The following is a 17,910-nucleotide window of genomic DNA, read 5'->3' as shown; positions in this document are numbered from 1 at the left end:
AGCAAAGTAAGAATTTATGTAGTGGCTCTGTTCTTGGAGAGAACCTCTAAGGTGATGTATAGAGAAATACAGATTCAGCATGCTGCAAAAGAAAAGTATTTTCTTATCTGAAAGTCACATTAAAAGCCCCTTTAAATAGTATGAAAAGAGATCCAGATTCTTCCAGAAAAACCTAGTGGAAGGCTAAATTTCTTACTCTCATGGGTATTCTGACAACAGGTCAGCCACACTCCCATGTTATTTTTTCAAGATCCCCTTCCTAAGGATACACAATCAAACAGGCAGCCACTCAACTCAGAGAGGAAGCAGAAGCTGACTCACCATCCCAATGCATTTTCTGAGGATGCTCCAGATGCTGAAATCGTTTCTGGAGAACATGGGTGAAGGCAGGCTTGTTCTGGAAAATATAGAAATGATTCATTTTAATGCCGACGACACTGGAAAGAAAAGCAAGTACAGGCATGCTGTGCAAAAAAGTACATTGTCACAGACAGAGCAAATCAGGGTCATACACTGGTTCACTGCTGGTCTGACCCCTGGTAAGTTCCGAGCAGCAACAGGCCCTCTGTATTCAGCACTGCAGTCCTTGGGACAAGGCCAGATCACCTCCCCTCTAAAGAACCCCCATATGTTCTTTCATGTGCTGGCATATCTGCTTCTGTTACCTGACTCAAACCCTACCAGCTATACTGTGATCCAACAAACCACCATATTCTAACTACAGGACACAAAATGCCATCTTAAAGCTCCTTAGAAAATTAATGGAGAAATGCAAACAAATGATCAAAATGGAAAGGAAAGCTGATATGGGATTCCCCTCTGTATGCTGTGAATATCATTGGTTAATAAGGAACTGCTTTGGGCCTAGAGCAGAGCTATAGGGGAACAGAGCTGGGCAGAGAAAACTAAGCTGAATACTGGGAGAAAGAAGGGCAGAGTCAGAGAGAAGCCATGGAGCTGCTGCCGGAGACAGACACACTGAAACTTTGGTGGTAGGCCATGACCTCGTGGTGATACACAGATTAATGGAAATGGGTTAAATTAATATGTAAGAGTTAGCCAATAAGAAGCTAGAGCTAATGGGCCACGCAGTGCTTTTAAATAATATAGTTTCCGTCTGATTATTTCAGGGCTGAGCAGCTGGGAACCAACAAGCAGTCCCTCCAACAGAAAGCGAAAGCTCTGTATCATACATTCAAACCTTGCCCAGGCACTGACATGGAAAGAAACTGAGAAACCCCATCTACTGGAAGACATCAATAGAGGAGCAGTTTCAAGGCCTCTGCAGAGCTCCGGGAGCAGCAAGATGTACAGTGCTGTCCATAGCAGGGTCTCCAGCTTGGATTTCAGGCATTCAGAAGCCAGGCCTGGTAGGCAGGGGTCCAAACCCACCCACACAGATTAGAAGAGCAGTCCTATGGTAAGGGAGGACAGGGTCTGCCAGTAAGGGGTGTCAGCTTCCTAGCTGCTTTCTAAGAGATATTCACACATAACAATCAAAGAAGGTACTGTAACACATGCGCATAGTCCTAGCATGGAGACAGTGAGGCCAAAGGATAACGCACAGAGAGGGAATTGTGTCTCCATAAACAAAGCAAGGGACTGGAGAGAAAGGCAGTAAAGAGCACTGGCTACTCTTCCAGAGGACCTGTGTTCCATTCCCAGCACACACATGGTGGCTTAAAACCATCCATGACTCCCGTTCTAAGGAATCTGCACTCTCTTCTGGCCTCTGCAGGTGCCAGGCATGCACATGGTGCACTGACATGCACTTAAGCAAAACACTTATGCATAGAAAATAAACTTAAAAAGAAAACCACAGCTACCAACAAAACCATTATCGTCTAAAAAGCCCCTACATCAATTTGAACTGTAATTGGAGTTTCAGTTTTGAAGCAAATATCACTTCAAAACCTTTATGGCGAAATTCTTCTAGATCTTTCTTGTCAGGAACATGTGCTACCCATTTGCTAGAGTCATCAATCAGTCAATATGCTAAAGCAGGGGCCACAGCCAGTATTTAAACTATATCCCCCAATCTCCAAGACTACCAGTCTCTGACATGGACAACACATCCCAGGAGCACAGATCCCTAATACTGTCTCCCACAAGAATTCATAATATGGTGTTAGCCATGTACATAAGCAATGTCTTCCCTCTCCTGTCCATGAAGCAGGTTATTTGGAATGTAGTTAAGGCCTTGTCAATTGCAATCCTGAGGTATGCTTCATACAGACTGAGGGAGGGCAGGGATCACTCCCAACAAGTGCTTACATTAAATGTATAGGCATATCCTACTGTTCTGGCTGAAGACTAGACAGAGGCAACACAGACAACAAATGCCTTGGAGATATGTGTTTGTGACAGGTTTGTTATGTAGCCAAGGCTGGCTTCAAACTCCATGTACAGGATCCTGGCTAGCCTTGAACTTTCAATCTTTCTGCCTCTGTAGTACTGGGATTACAAGTGTATACCACCACCTGGCTGTCAGATACATTTTTTAAAAACAGAAGATAAAGACCTCAATCTTGGTAATAACCATTTAGAAATTGCCAAAGTCTTGCCACCAGGAGTCCCACTTGGAATATCCTCTACTTACAAAAATGTACTAATTACTTATTTACAAGAAATCCAAATCATTAGCAATGATATCTAATCCAAACAAAACTAGAAAGCAGAGGTGGAAGGAATTATGAATGGTGAACACTTATACAGACTGTTGCTTTCTTAAGTGGGCCATGTAGAGCCAGGTGCAAACCTTATTCTGCCCACACTGTGTTATCAACTGGCCAGAAACTCTGAGAGGAATTCTGGCCTACTGGAATAGATGCTGTGCAGAAGTCTTGTATCAACAATGACCTCAAAGCTGCTGACCATGATCTAAGGCTGCAGAGCTGCCAGGAGGACAGGTGCAATGGCAGAATGTGCAAGGAGGCACACAGCCAAAACAGCGCCAAGAGGCACACAAACTGGGACCCAGATCTAGAGCCATTTCAACAGTCTTTAACATTGCTATGTAGGAGGACTAACCAGATCCCAAGAAAACTGTCTAGAAAACATGTCTACCCAGTAGCAAAGGAAATAGGTGTTCTAAAAGAACACAGGAAGTAGGAAGTGAGAGGAGCAGCACAGAAGGGGTCTGGGAGTATAGCATGTGGAGTGACAGGTATAAAACCATCCTTGCAAAACCCCTACTATCCCACCCTCCCTGACCCGTCTCTTACACCCTCTTCCACAGCACTGATCTGTGACTTTGACCCAATCAGGATGGAAGGTCCCAGGAGTCTGGGTTTCAATCCACTGCCACGGTAGATGCCCAAAACAGTTCCCAGCACACTAGAAGTGTTTGCTGAATAAACTCTGGATTGTTTAAGTCTGCTAGTAGACATTTTCTCTTCCAGAAAATGTTTGGCTTTCTGTGTACCCAAGGCAATAGGAATTAACTACAGGTGCAAGCAGAAATTGGGGCAGTTGACCTGAAGGGGAGGGAGTCTGTCCATCTGAGGAAAGGTTTCTGGCAGAGGCTGCATAAGGCATGACCAGGAGTGCTGGGCAGGCTACAAGAGACCAAGACTGACCCCACAGAGTGACCTGCCCAATGTCAATGATGCCAAGGGTATGCAGCCATCCCTGCTAGATGAACACAGAGGGAACAGTATGCATAATTTCAAATGTAGCAAGACCCAGGCTAATCAAGTAAAAAGGAAAGAAGCAAACTAATTTTAGTCATTATTGGGGCGGGGGGGACTATGAAATGCTCCCGAAATCTCTTCTGCTAAACACCTGGTTCCCAGCCAGCAACTTCTTATTGTGGATATTGAGGAGGAAGAGCTGTCTGCTGGAAGAAGAAGGCAGTGGGGCATGCTTTCAAAGGCAAAGCCAGTCCTGTCCCGAGTCTCCTACCACCAGGGGAACCAAGGACCAAAGACTGAGTCCTATGGAACTAAGAACCAAATAAACCTTCCCTCAAGTTTTATGTAAAACTTTTTAAGGTTTATTCATTGAGAATATCATACACATATACAATGTATTTTGATCATCTCCTCTGGGAATACCCCCAGCATGCTCTCCCTTCCAACTTTATGCCCACCTCCAAATAATTCCAAGTCCAAAAGCAGTGCTGCCCAAACGTGTACGAGTCTAAGTCACCTATGGGAAGGAGGTCAAGCAAATAGAAGCCATACCCCTGCAGAAAACTGACTCTCCCTCCCTTAGCACATCAGCTGCCAATAGCTGTTCAGCTATGGGTGAGGCTGTAGTGAGCCTCCCTCCACATGTGCATAATGTCAAGTATCTTGACCTTCTGAGGTCTTGCCAGGGATTCTGCCATTGCAATGAGCAAGTTAACACTGTAAGAAAGTGCTACAACTAAACATCACTTTGTCCATGCATACAGTTTACACAGTGTCTGTAAATGCAGGCACTTTACACTCACAGAACATCAACTCCGCTGAGCCCCAAGTCAAATGTAGCTAGAAGAACGCAAGGCTGTACAGTGGGAAATGCCTGCTGCTTCCTTGCAGCGTACACTAGTGAAAACGGAATGCCTTAGCTGCACGAGCCACATTCAACAGCGCTAAAGCCACCAAGGGCACAGCAGCTGTCATACCAGTGGTCACTTCTTAGGATTGTGCTGGAAGACAAACTACTCAAGAGTCCAAATTCAAGGAGAACAAAAAACCAGCTCACAACCTGCTCAAGAAAATGCTCCAATCTGCAGTGCCAAAGAGCAGAGGGAAGAAGAGCAAAGAAAGGATGGAGGTAGATTAAGTTAAAAATATTTGTATTGAGAAGAACTTCCGTATTTTAAACTTTCTATTAGGAGACAAGGAAAAAAATAGAGTAGTCCCTGTGTTACTGGGTAGTGGTGTTAGCTCAAGGCAGGAGCCAGAAGGGCTCAGCAGTGAGCACAGACAGGCTATTCTCCTCCCTGAGTCCATCTGAGGGTTATTATCCCACAGTCTAAGAAGAAAACACCCTGTACCAGGGGCTGACAGTGTTCTGCCTGGCTCAGTTCTGGACCATACAGATGACATTATGACTGCCCGCACAACAACACAGCATGTGGATTCTGAATGAGAAGTCACCTCACTTGTATTGTCTTTGTAATGGTATTGTCAGTACTTGTCCCACCATAGTCATCCCGCTCAACACTCTTCAGACAGAGTTCAAACTGAACCAAATGAGTTCCAACTAAGTAATGCTAGCTTCACAAATCCCTGGAGGAAATACTGGGCTAGGGTCTGCAAACCACCTTTGACCCATACTCGGACAGCTGAAACCCTAAGAGAAACTCCACACACCAGGCCTTGAAAATTCACAAAACTCAGAGATTCATCTAGTTGCAGACACCCCCACTGGCCTCCTGTTTGTGTCCAATAGGCCACCATGTTAAGTACACAGCACCATCAAGATGATAATAATGATGATAAAGCAAGACAGGCAAAACTAAGCTTTGACCAGAACAGAGGCACTGGGAGTGCCCTCCATTCAAGTCCATCCCCTAATTCCCAGGGGGCAATAAACACACCCATGTCAAATGGCAGTGCACTCGGTCAGAGTTTTTTTTCAATAGAGTATATGAGCAGGCACCTGGGACAGAACCAGTTATACAGCACTCTTGCCACTGGTTCACTAGGAGTTTTAGCAAATCTCCCAATTCAAGAGTACATTGCTGTACAATACATCTTATTTGGCCAAACCAGAAATAGTTTGATCCATACACAAAGTCAGACAGTGGTCCAGGATATTAAACAGAGAAGACAGAAAGAGAAAACCAGTCACAGAAGAAATTCGAGGAAAAGAACGCTAGAGACAATTAAGGAAAGGGTCAACCTTGGACAGTGTCTATTGATGTGGTTGATGTTCTACACTCAGGGAAGTACTGGGGTAGTTGGGCACCCTGCACACCAGCCTAGCAGAGGAAAACGACATCTCAGACACACTACAAATCTAGTCCCTTCAGGATGCTGCAAACATTCCTGATTAAAAAGAAAGAAATAAAAAACCAGAAACAAACAAAATCAGTGACTTAGTTCCTGATGTACAAGTCCTAATTCAAAGAATAAAATGCCATGAAAAGACCAAGACAAACTTGTGTTCTCACCAAACTACCAATCCCAGAATAATGGCACCAAATGACAAAGATCTAGAAAAAATTAAAGGTTAAAGAATTCAAAATAGTAAGTATGTTCAAAGAAATGAATTAGAATACAAACACAAATTAAATATTAAAATCAACAGAGGATATGAAAATGGGACTAGAAATATTTATGAAAACCAAATGAAGGAAATGATAGATCAATAAATCAAATAGCTCAACAGAAAGTCACACCAACAAAATAGAAAAGGATGAAAGATAAGGTGGAACATTTGGAGGGTATACTGGGAATCAAAGGTTTATTTGGGGATCATAGCAAGGGTGTTGGGGAACGATGGCTTATTTGATGGGCTAAGCAAAACTAAGGGTTTATGAAGAAGTCTTAGAGAAATCACTAGTTTATAAGCCAATTAAAACCCTAATTTAAACAAAAGGAGTTTAAACAAAAGTACAGCCTCAGGACTGAGCAATTTTGCTCCCAGAAGACAAGGATTAGTACATGAAAGTCTCACTCTGGGTATGGGTTACCTTTGTACAAGACACTGTTCAGGGAGGTCCCAGAGCCACCCAGGCTATGGCCACTGCTCTTAGTTGCTCACTAACACTGTTTGGTAAGACCCTATTGTTGAAGACACAACACATTTTTTGGTTTCAGAATACAGAAAAATCAATCATAAGCCCACCAGGAAACCTCTCTCTGTTGACTAATTTCACTGTGCTAGAAGGCACTACACAGGCTGCTGGGTGAGAAAACACAGACACGAGGTCTTACCTAGCACTGGATTCTGCACCTTATCATACGGACCTGCCAGGCAAGGCACAATAGTGGCATGACTATTCCATGGTAATCACCCACTTTCTGACTGAACCTGAGGCGAGCTAAAAGGGTAGAGCTTGTATCTTATACTGCAATCCTAGTCAAAAGCCCATGGTTGAGGAGTCGCAAGGCCTAAAACAGTACCTACTGTAGCTTTTCTGTTAAATGTCCCCATTGTCAAACTGCATTCTAAATATTTACCTTTGAACCCACTTATGCTACTCTCTACTTGGGCCATCCGTTTTGACGTAACTGCCCACATGCTGAGAACAAGGGACTGAATGCTTAGCCACAAATAGCACGTCTGTATTAGCCTTGTTGACCCCGAGGTTCAGTCAACACAAAGATGAGGGGGCAGAAAGAACACTGACGAGGAGCACTGTGGAAGGCTGTCTCCTACATATGATATGACCATGCCACACATGAGCTCACAACAGCTATAGTCACCTACAAAATCATGACAACCAAAATTCCAGCATGGGGTGGGGGAAGGACCCATATGGTCCCATCCCTGCCAAGAAGTCATGGGTACCAGTCACCTGGGAAAGGGAGATCCACTTATCCTTGGAGATGTGATCACCTGTAGGTTGCCCATACCCCCAGTAGTTGGCCCCATACCAGGCACATATGAGCAACAATAATTGGACCCAATGGGGAATTTATATAAAGGGGGCACAATAAGTTGGTAGGGAGTTGTACTAAGGGCTATGGTAGAATGAGAATGGCTTCCATAGGTTGGTATGTTTGAATGCTCGGTCCGCCATTGGTGGAACTAATTGGGAAATTGGGAAGGACGAGGATGTGTAACTTTGTTAGACAAGGTGTGTCACTGGATGCTCCTTTCATTCTCAGTGTGTCTCTCTCTGCCTACTTGCAGATCAAGATATGAGCTCTTAGCTCTTCCTGCTTCTGTGTTTTTGCTTTGTCATCATGGACTCTAACCCTCTGAAACCGTAAACCTAAATGTAATACTTTCTTTTATAATCTGCCTTAATAATGGTGTCTTAGCACAGCAATAGAAAAGTAACCAAGATGGAGCATCCTAGATAAAAAGAGGGGAGTAGGGATAGACACCAAGACACATTATATACATGTATACACCTTCAAAGATTATAAATAATATTTTTTTTATTAAAAATTTCCACCTCCTCCCATGTCCTTCCCTTTACTCCCATTCCCCCTTCCCCTCCGTCTCCAGTCCTAAGAGCAGTCAGGGTTCCCTGCCCTGTGGGAAGTCCAAGGTCCTCTCCCCTCCATCCAGGTCTAGAAAGGTGAGCATCCAAACAGACTAGGCTCCCACAAAGCCAGTACATGCAGTAGGATCAAAACCCAGTGCCATTGTCCTTGGCTTCTCAGTCAGCCCTCATTGTCAGCCATGTTCAGAGAGTCCGGTTTGATCATATGCTCCATCAGTCCCAGTCCATCTGGCCTTGGTGAGCTCCCATTAGATCAGCCCCACCATCTCAGTGGGTGGGCACACCCCCAGCGTTCCTGACTTCCTTGTTCATGTTCTCCCTCCTTCTGCTCCTCATTTGGACCTTGGGAGCTCAGTCCAGTGCTCCAATGTGGGTCTCTGTCTTTATCTCCATCCATCACCAGATAAAGGTTCTATGTGAGTGAGGTAACCCAGACCGAAAAAAGATGAATATGGTATGTATTCACTCATAAGTGGATTCTAGCCATAAATAAGGGACATTGAGCCTACTATTCGTGATCCTAGAGAAGCTAAATAAGAAGGTGAACCGAAAGAAAAACATATAGTTATCCTCGTGGATATTGGAAGTAGACAAGATTGCCAGGCAAAAATTGGGAGCTTGGAGGTGAGGGTGGGGTGGGGGTAAGGGGAGATGGGGAGAGAGAAGTGATAAGGGGAGGATGGGGAGAGCTTGGGGGAATCGGACGGATGGGATGGAGGAGGGTGGATATGGGAGCAGGGAAATATATATCTTAATTAAGGGAGATATTTTAGGGTTGACAAGAGATTTGACTCTAGAGGGGTTCCCAGGTGTCCAAGATGTCCCCAGCTTGTTCCTTGGGCAGCTGAATAGAGGGCACCTGAACTGGCCCTATCCTATAGTCACACTGATGAATAAATAATATTTTTTTAAAAAAGAAGAAAAAGAAGCCACAGTAACAAAGGAGCATGTCCTGGCATAAAAACAGACATGAACATCAATGGGACAGATCTAGATCTGAGGAATGGAGAGTATTCTCTTGATTAATGGTTGATGTGGGAGGGCTCAGCCAATTTTGGGTGATGCCATACCTGGGCAGGTGATTCTAGATGGTATACAAAAGCAGGCTGAGCAAGCTACAAGGGGCAAACCAGTAGGCGGTGTAGTATTCCTTCTGCTACAGTTCTGCCTCTAGGTTCATGTCTTAACTTTCAACAGTGACAGACAGTGACCTGAGAGCTCTAAAATGAAATAAGCCCTTTCCTCCCCAAGTTGCTTTTGGTAATGTGTTTATCCCAGCAGCAGAAACTCTAGCAAAGACAGCCTCAGTAAGGGTAGGTACTGCTAACCAAACTTTTGCTGTAATGACACAGAAGCAAACCCCATATGTAGTTAAACCTATTTTTAAATATGGTGTGGTCAAGGGCTGATGAAATGGTTGAACATGTAAAGATATTTGCTAACAAGCCTGTCAACCAGAATTGATCCTCTAGAAAGTCACACGGTAGGAGGAGTGAACACTCTCCCATGTTGTCTTCTGATCTTCCCACACATGCTAAGGAGTGAACAGACTATCCCATGTTGTCTTCTGATCTTCCCACACATGCTAAGGCACACAAGCACCCATATGTGCATGCATGTATACACACACACACACACACACACTCTTTTGTAAAAAGAGACACATTTAGTGTAAGTAAAATGTGATCAAATAAGTGTTTATGTACAATATTTCATCAAAAATGTAAAACTTTTTTTCTGGGCCACATATATAAAAGAATTGTTGACATAAAGTAGATACTGATGGCATCATTTCCTGAAAACCCATCTCGTTTTCTAGCCTGAGGTATTGAGTTGGGTGAACTACTTAGCGATTTCAGTTTTAGATGATGATCTAGCAAAGTGGTTCTTTGCCAAATAAGCTTCCCAACTATAAGAAAGGCTTTGATAAATAGCTCTCTTTGATGCCACTTTTTCTGACTGAGACAAAGCAGATGAGAACACAGGTTCCATACTGCCATGGCCAATGAAAGAGCTTTGTGCAAGGAAGACAGGTACTGTGGTCAGTGGGTCTCACATGAGCGGACGGATGTACAAACAAGAACACAGCTCTCTTTAACAACTGCTGGCTGGGCTGCTGGAGGGTGGGGGATACTGGGGATGTCAAAGATTCTTTTAACTAAGACTGTGGTTGGGAACTATAATGTAAGGAAGTGGTACTCGGTAAAATCTCTCTCCTTCCTGTCATTCAATAATTTACTGGTTGTATTATTTTGAATAAGAACAAGCTTCATAGACTCATATTTGAATACTTGGTTCCCAGTTGGTGACACTGTTTGGGAAGGGTTAAGAGGTGTGGACTTGTTGGAGGAGGTGTGTCACTGGGGGTGAGCTTTGATGTTTCTAAAGGTTCACGCCATTCTCCCTGTGTTCTCTGCCTCTTCCTGTTGTAGATGGAGATATGAGCTCTCGAATGTTCTTGCCACTGTGCCTCACTCTGCTTCATGGACTATAACCCTCTGGAACCATAGCCCAATTATAAGTTGCCCTGGTCATGGTGTTTTATCATAACAACAAATAAGTAACTAATACACTGGAATTCTTTATCATCTGGGTGAATTAAAATACCAGGCCTTCTATCTAAATAGTATCTTCATTTAATTGACATGGTTACATAGAACACACTTGTGAATGTCATATGTAATTTTACTGTGTTTTAAGCATTCCATTGATATTATTAAATGGAATTAAAACTGACTCTGGTCTCTCACCAGGTACATGTCTGGAAGATGGGAAGCATGGCTCCTCGCCCAGGCTACTATTCTGTACCTAGATCTTGAGCTTAACCATGCTGTCAGCAGAGGATTTTAACAGTAGTTTCAAAGCTCGCATTCAGAACAGTAACTCCACATTCCACTTCTCACGATGCTGTATTTTCCTCTTCACCCATCCCTGCTGCTATTTTTGTGAAGATCTGCCAATTACTGAACTGTACCTCTCCTGGAAAAAGAGCACATTTCCTCTGCCTCCTAATGCTACCAAAGTTTGACATAGGACAGGTACTCAGAGTTTAAAAATACACAAACCTATCTTTTAAGTTAGAAATGGATCCAGAGGGGCTGGAGATATGGCTCAGAGGTTAAGAGCATTGCCTGCTCTTCCAGAGGTCCTGAGTTCAATTCCCAGCAACCACATGGTGGCTCACAACCATCTGTAATGGGGTCTGGTGCCCTCTTCTGGCCTGCAGGCATACACACAGACAGAATATTGTATACATAATAAATAAATATTTTTAAAAAAAGAAATGGATCCAGAGAAAGAAAAAGAGTGAAAATAAGACATGCTTGCATAGCGAGAGCATTGAAAAGTACTCCAAAACCAGCTTTTTCAACATACTTTTTGCTTCCACTGAACAAATGAACATTTTATGATATTAACTATTTTGTAGTATTCAAAATTTTAAGTAATCACATATTCATTTGGATACTCACAAAAGCAAAATACAATCCAATTCTTACTTCTGATTCAAGACCAAAGGAGTGCAAAAAAATTCCAATGAGATAACAAGAGAGATGACTTTTCAATTGCCTGCAGCTGTGACCAACATGTGTCTGTGGACCAGTGTGTTCACCGTATTGCTTTATAAACCATGTATACACCTGTAAAAAAACTGACATTTACCCTTTCTCAACTGTCAAAATTCTTTCTCTTGAAATCTAAACCAACACTGCTTGTATCTTTAGTTTCTGTTCCCTACTGGTGTTTATGAAAGCTTCCAAATTAGAAAGTCATTAGAGATAAATGTATAAATATAAATTTGTAAGACAGAAGATTTTCAAATGATACTACAGAGCAAATTATAATAGCAATAAAGTCTTAATTCATTTATGCATCAAAAACAATAAATAAGACACAAAAACATCTCTTTATGGCTCATTTTGAGATATAGTTCACAAATGTTTTCTTCAAAAACAAGGGTAAAGGGGAAATGTTTGGGTAAGCCTTCTAGGCTCATCATCAGATAAAACCCACGGCTGGAAATTCTTGTTCTATTCCTCCTTTGTCCTGGCTAAGACCTAACAGGTCATTAGAATGCAACCCATTCTCTTCATGTGAAAGGACAGCAGTTTCAGCAATGAATTACTAATTCTTAGAACACACAAATGGGGTTAGAGAGATGACTCAGTTGTTAAAATGGCCACAGCGCAAGCATGAGGACCAAGGTTCACATCCTCAGTACTCACGCAGACGCTGGGTGTACCAGCATGTGGCTAAGCCCAGCGGGGGTGGGTGGGGAGATGGAGACAGGCAGATCCCAGGAACTCTCTGGCTAGACAGCCTAACTGAAACAGTGAGCGCCAGGTTTAGAGAGAGATCCTCTCTCAAAACTTATGATAGAGGGCTTAGGAGATGGCTTACTCAATAAAGTGCTTATTCTATAAGCACCATGGCTGAGTTCGGACCCTCGGCATCCACATGAAAACCATGCACAGAAGCACATATCTATAACCTCAGCTTGTGTGTGGGGGGGGGGGAGGAAACAGGTAGGTTAAACCCTTGGAACTCATTGGGCAGCCGGCCCAGCTGAACTCATGAGTTCTGGGGTCAGTGACAACCCATATCTCAAAAACTGGGATGGAAAGCAGAAGAGGAAGACATCAAGTGTTGGCCTCTGACCACACATATGCACATACCACACCATCATACACAGACATACAAACACAGCCATAAGGTGGGGAGTGACAGGAAGACTGCCTCCAAAAGCACACAACTCTTCTCTCTACCCTGCCTTCCTCTTCCTCCTTTCCTCCCTCATACACACTAATTGTTTTTAAATGTTGCTGCACAGTTACTTACTTAGACTAAATTTTATTACCTGCTGTTTCCATCAAGAACACAGCAGAGACTTAGTTTATGACCTGAGATAAACTTTGCACCAGGCTTTTCTATCAGGCAGGGCTCTAGGATACGTAAACCAGTCCACAGTGCATTCTTCTACTGCCAACACAAAACCTATTTGTTTACTGTGAGAAACTAAAATGTGACAGTGCGGGGTCCCTGAGGCAGCTTGTTCTCAATCAGAACACTGATGAATTGAGCTAGAGATAAACACTGCTGGTAATCGTGAAGAGCACAAGGGCCAGTGCTCCAAGTGTGTGTCAGTTCTTGAGAAGCACCCAAGAAAGAGGAATTTAAGAAAAAAATTTAAAGTGGTATCATCAAAACTAAAAACTTCTACTTAAAAAATTAAGAATTTGCATTTATTATTAAGGAAACAAAAAGTCATGTTACCAAGTAAATTAGTTATGAAATATATTTGTGATGGTATTGGAAGCCACAGTCTATAAAGACTCAATGATACAAAATCACAGAAACAATTTAAAATAAACAAAACCTGCAAATACTTCACAAAGACAGGACATGGCTAATAAACACATGGCAAATAGTGTCACTAAAGAAAAGCTACCAAAATCACAGAAAGGAAATGACTCACGGCTGTGACTACCAGACGCCAGGTAGGATGGGGCAGTGGGGGTTCTCATGCATGCTTACAGGACTACAAAATAGCACAACTATGGGAAACAGCATTGAACAGCTAGCTCCATGTAGCAAAACGTCATGTCTCCTATGATCAGACAATTCTATCCCTAAAGGTGGCAAGAATGGAAAACCAGACCACAAAAAGATGTCTGTAAAAGCAATCATAGCAACCTTCACCTAACTTCAAACTGAAACAATCTAAACATACCATCACAAAGAACAGAGGTAAGCAACAGGCATATTCCAATAGTGGCATAGCACTCCGCAATAAAAGGAAAAGATATAGACAGAGAGGATGGATGGAGATTCCCCCTAAAAACATCTGGTGAGTGGTCAAAACCAAATCTATAACATGCACTATGTAACTCCATCTGCCATCCTGTTCAAGAATAATCTGCAGCAACAGAAAAGAGAACAGCAGCTGTCTATGAAGGACATGGTGGTTTGAATGAAAATGGCTTCCATAAGCCTACAGGAAGTAGCACTATTAGAAGGTGTGGCCTTGTTGGAGTAAGTGTGCCTTTTGAGTTGACTTTGAGGTTTCAAGGGTCTCTCACTTTCTTCCTGCTGCCCTCTGGTATGGATATAGAACTCTCAGCTACTTTTCCAGCACCTTGTCTGCCTGTGTGCTGCCATTCTTCCTGCCATGATGACAGTGGGTCAAACCTCTGAACTGTAAACTAGCCCCCAATTAAATGTTTTCCTTTATAAGAGTTGTTGTGGTCATGGCATCTATTCACAACAATAAAACCCTAAGTCAGAGGGAATTAATGAAAGGCTGTTAGAGGAATGTTCTGTAGTAAGAAAGCATTCTACATCTTGATTGGCATGTTAGATGTATGTGAATAGCATTTGCCCCAAATCTCCAACATATGCCCTTTATTTTTACAATGGTTTGATAGTCTGTTTTGTGTTGCAAAGAACGCAAGACCAAACCAGTAATAAAGACTTTTACTTGGTTCATGGTCTGGCAGCTAAGCAGGCCAAGACTAAGAGGTCAACATCTGGCAAGCGCCAGATAGTAGCACTGTAATATGGCAAAGGTACCAACTGTGTGAGAGATCTCTGAAACCTCACCAGACAAGCTTCTTTTTGCTGAAGTGGCAGTTAATAGCAAGGCCCACAACTGATCAAGGTGTGGAGAATTAGAGACTGTGGAATCTTCAGCCCTAAATGAAACCTGTCACACATGGGTGGACATGGACACATATACACACACACATGTTTCAAGGATCATCCCTGAAAGATGGGGAAGGAGATCGTAAGAGTCAGAAGCAGTGGATGACTACAAGGAAGCAGTGCTTTCCAGACATGGGCTCACAGCCGTTGTAATGTCATATCTATGCTCAGTCCAGGCAAAACCCCAGTGTGGAGGGGCCACAGGCATGAAATCCTGCCCCTAGCTGAAAAGCTGAAAGTAACTGAGGGAGAGGGAGAGTCAGTTTTCTCTGAGGATGTGGTCTCTGCCAGGCCAACCACATTCCAATGAATGTCCCTTACCCTGAACCTATGGGTTTAAGAGCAAGGAAGATAGAAAGCTATGTAAGTATAAAGGGATGGATCTGGGCGGAGTGAGAGGTATATGACAGAGTACAGGTTTTAAGATCTGTGAATTTCATTGTACATGCAAACCAAAACATAAACTACATACATTACTGAGGGCTCCAAGGGAATGATTTTCTTTTGATGGAGGTTATATGATTAACAAACCAGAGAAAATTAAAATTTTAAACTTCTTTCATTTAGCAAGTTAGTGATTTAATAACTATAAGCCAGTAACCATGTGTTAAAAGCACATTCTCAGAAGAAACACAGAACAGCATCCTTCTCTTGCAAGGTCTTTAATGCGCAGGTTAATGAGACAACTAGATTCTTAGAAAGTTTCTGTTTGGACCTCATATATTATACAGTCTTCAGAAACTCCACAACGCACACATGGGTTAAGGGTATGAGAAGGGTAAGTGTCTCTGTAAAACTATAAAAGGGACCAAACTAGGCCCTCAGTATGTGGGAGAAGGAGTGGTTTGGACTATCTGAGGGGCCGCTGGCAGCAGGACCAGGATCTATTTCTGAGGCATGAGCAAGCTTGTTGGAGGGGCTTGGTCCTTACCCAACTTAAGGTGCCAGACTTTGTTGAATCCCATCAGAGCCCTTACCTGTTGGGAAGAGTGGATGGGAGGTGGGCTGGGGGAAGGTGAGGTGGTGGGAGGAGGGGAAGGAGGCATAATTGTGGTTGGAATGTAAAATGAAATTTTAAAAAATTAAAAAAGAAAAGGTGTTTTAACTTGTGAATCCCTTTTTTTTTTCCTTTTTCCGAGACAGGGTTTCTCTGTGGCTTTGGAGCCTGTCCTGGAACTAGCTCTGTAGACCAGGCTAGTCTTGAACTCACAGAGATCCGCCTGCCTCTGCCTCCCGAGTGCTGGGATTAAAGGTGTGCGCCACCATCGTCCAGCTAACTTGTGGATCCCTGAAACAATTCTGGGAGGGTCCAAAGACCCCACTTATCCCAAACTTTTTTTGTGGGGCTGCGGAGAGATGGCTCAGGGGGTAAAGAAACCGGGGAACAAGCACAAGGACCATGTAAGACCTGAGGCAGCAGCATGTCTGTAATCCCAGTGTTTCTATGGCAGAATGGCGGTAGAGGCGGGAGACTCACTACAATAAATTCACAGGCCAGCCATGTAGGCTTGGGCAAGGACAGACAAGAGGTCCCGCCTCCAAAAGGTGGAAAGCAAAGACAGATACTTGTCTTCTGACCTCACACAGGAGCCATGGCACACTGCCACCTACACGCACATCCCACACACAAAAATAAATAACAAAGCCATGGCACACTGCCACCTACACGCACATCCCACACACAAAAATAAATAACAACACTGCCAAGGCAGATACACTGTTAGACAGGCAATCCCTCTCTCAGGATGCCTTTTTTCTCCTGGTGTTTGCCTGCATGTGTACCATGTGCACGTAGTGTCCATGGAAGCCACAGGGGGCATTGAATCCCCTGGAACTGGAGTTACAGACATTTGTGAGCCACCATGTAGATTCTGGAATTGAACCTTGGCCCTCTGGAAATCAGCCAGTGCTCTTAACCACTGAGCCATCTCTTCAGCCCCTCTCTGGATGTTATAAATGTTAGACACAACAGGAACCTTGGGAAAGGGCAGAAGAAAATTCATGTAACAACAAATACTAATTAAATTTCTACTATGATTGATTTTGAAGATATACTAAATTATATCAACAAAATCAGTAATGCTTATAATTAATATATTTCTGTTTCAAAATGTTTCATTTCTGAATGCTTTAACAGGTCAGGGAACCCTGATTGCTCTTCGAGCAGATGAGGGAGGGGGACTTGATCGGGGGAGGGGGAGGGAAATGGGAGGCGGTTACGGGGAGGAGGCAGAAATCCTTAATAAATAAATTAAAAAATAAAAAATAAAAAAAATTCTAAAGCTCAGGACTTTAAAAGATTTTGTTATTTTCAAATTAAGCATATGGAGGGAGGATGGTGATCATGCAAGAGCAAGTGCCTAGAGAATCCAGGGTAGGTACTGGGTGCCCTGAGCTGCCATCACAGTCAGCTGTGAGCTACCTGCCATGAGTGCCAGGAAAAGAACTCAGGACCTCTGCAAGAGAAGGGGTGCTCCTAACAGCAGAGCCTTCTCTCTGGCTCCATCATAACCTCATCCATTCATTTACTAGGGACAAGAATGGAAAGCAGGGTCTTAGACAGGACACACAAGTTCTCTACTCATACTCGACTGTCTCCGTGTCTAAATCTGAGCATAAATCAACATCCTCAGTGATGGGGAAACTCTGTTAACCAATCACATCTAATTAAGGTGTGGCGACCTGGACCCCAGAAAGAAAAACTGGGAGGATCTAGGTGCGTGTTCTCTCTTCGCGGTGCCCGTGGAACAGATAGAAAGTCAGACCTCCCACTCTTGTAGCATGAGTTTTCCCCTTTCAACCAATAAAAAAATAATTGTTATTCTTGAGCTGGCCTGGTTATTTATCGTACCGACCACCTCAGCCATACAGTTCAAAGACGGACAAGTTACGCAGGATGCAGCTCGACTATCATGATGAAAACAAGCCCTCGTGTAACCAAAGGAAGTGTGCTCTCCAAAGCTCATGATGCAATTCCAGTCTTTAACATATTGTCACTCCTAAGTCTATGTACTACCCAATTAAATTTTGGTATAATGTGGAAATTTTTATATATGATGATCTTTTAACTTTAATATATTCTAATCATCAATTAAAGT

General features: G+C 43.2%; 1 protein-coding gene across 4 annotated transcripts in view; it reads right to left on the bottom strand.

Moving 5' to 3' along the window:
• Positions 1 to 17,910, bottom strand: part of Osbpl1a (oxysterol binding protein like 1A) — a 186,476-nt gene that overhangs the window by 26,728 nt on the left and 141,838 nt on the right. For all 4 annotated transcript variants that reach the window (XM_075969282.1, XM_075969283.1, XM_075969285.1 and 1 more), the window contains one exon: positions 322 to 397. In XM_075969282.1, coding sequence (XP_075825397.1) covers positions 322 to 397 — 76 coding nt within the window. The remainder of the gene's footprint in view (positions 1 to 321; positions 398 to 17,910) is intronic.

This window comes from Microtus pennsylvanicus, chromosome 4, assembly GCF_037038515.1.
Source record: "Microtus pennsylvanicus isolate mMicPen1 chromosome 4, mMicPen1.hap1, whole genome shotgun sequence".
NCBI lineage: Eukaryota > Metazoa > Chordata > Mammalia > Rodentia > Cricetidae > Microtus > Microtus pennsylvanicus.
Note: the sequence above shows the minus strand (reverse complement) of the source record. Positions and strands in the feature narration are given on the sequence as shown.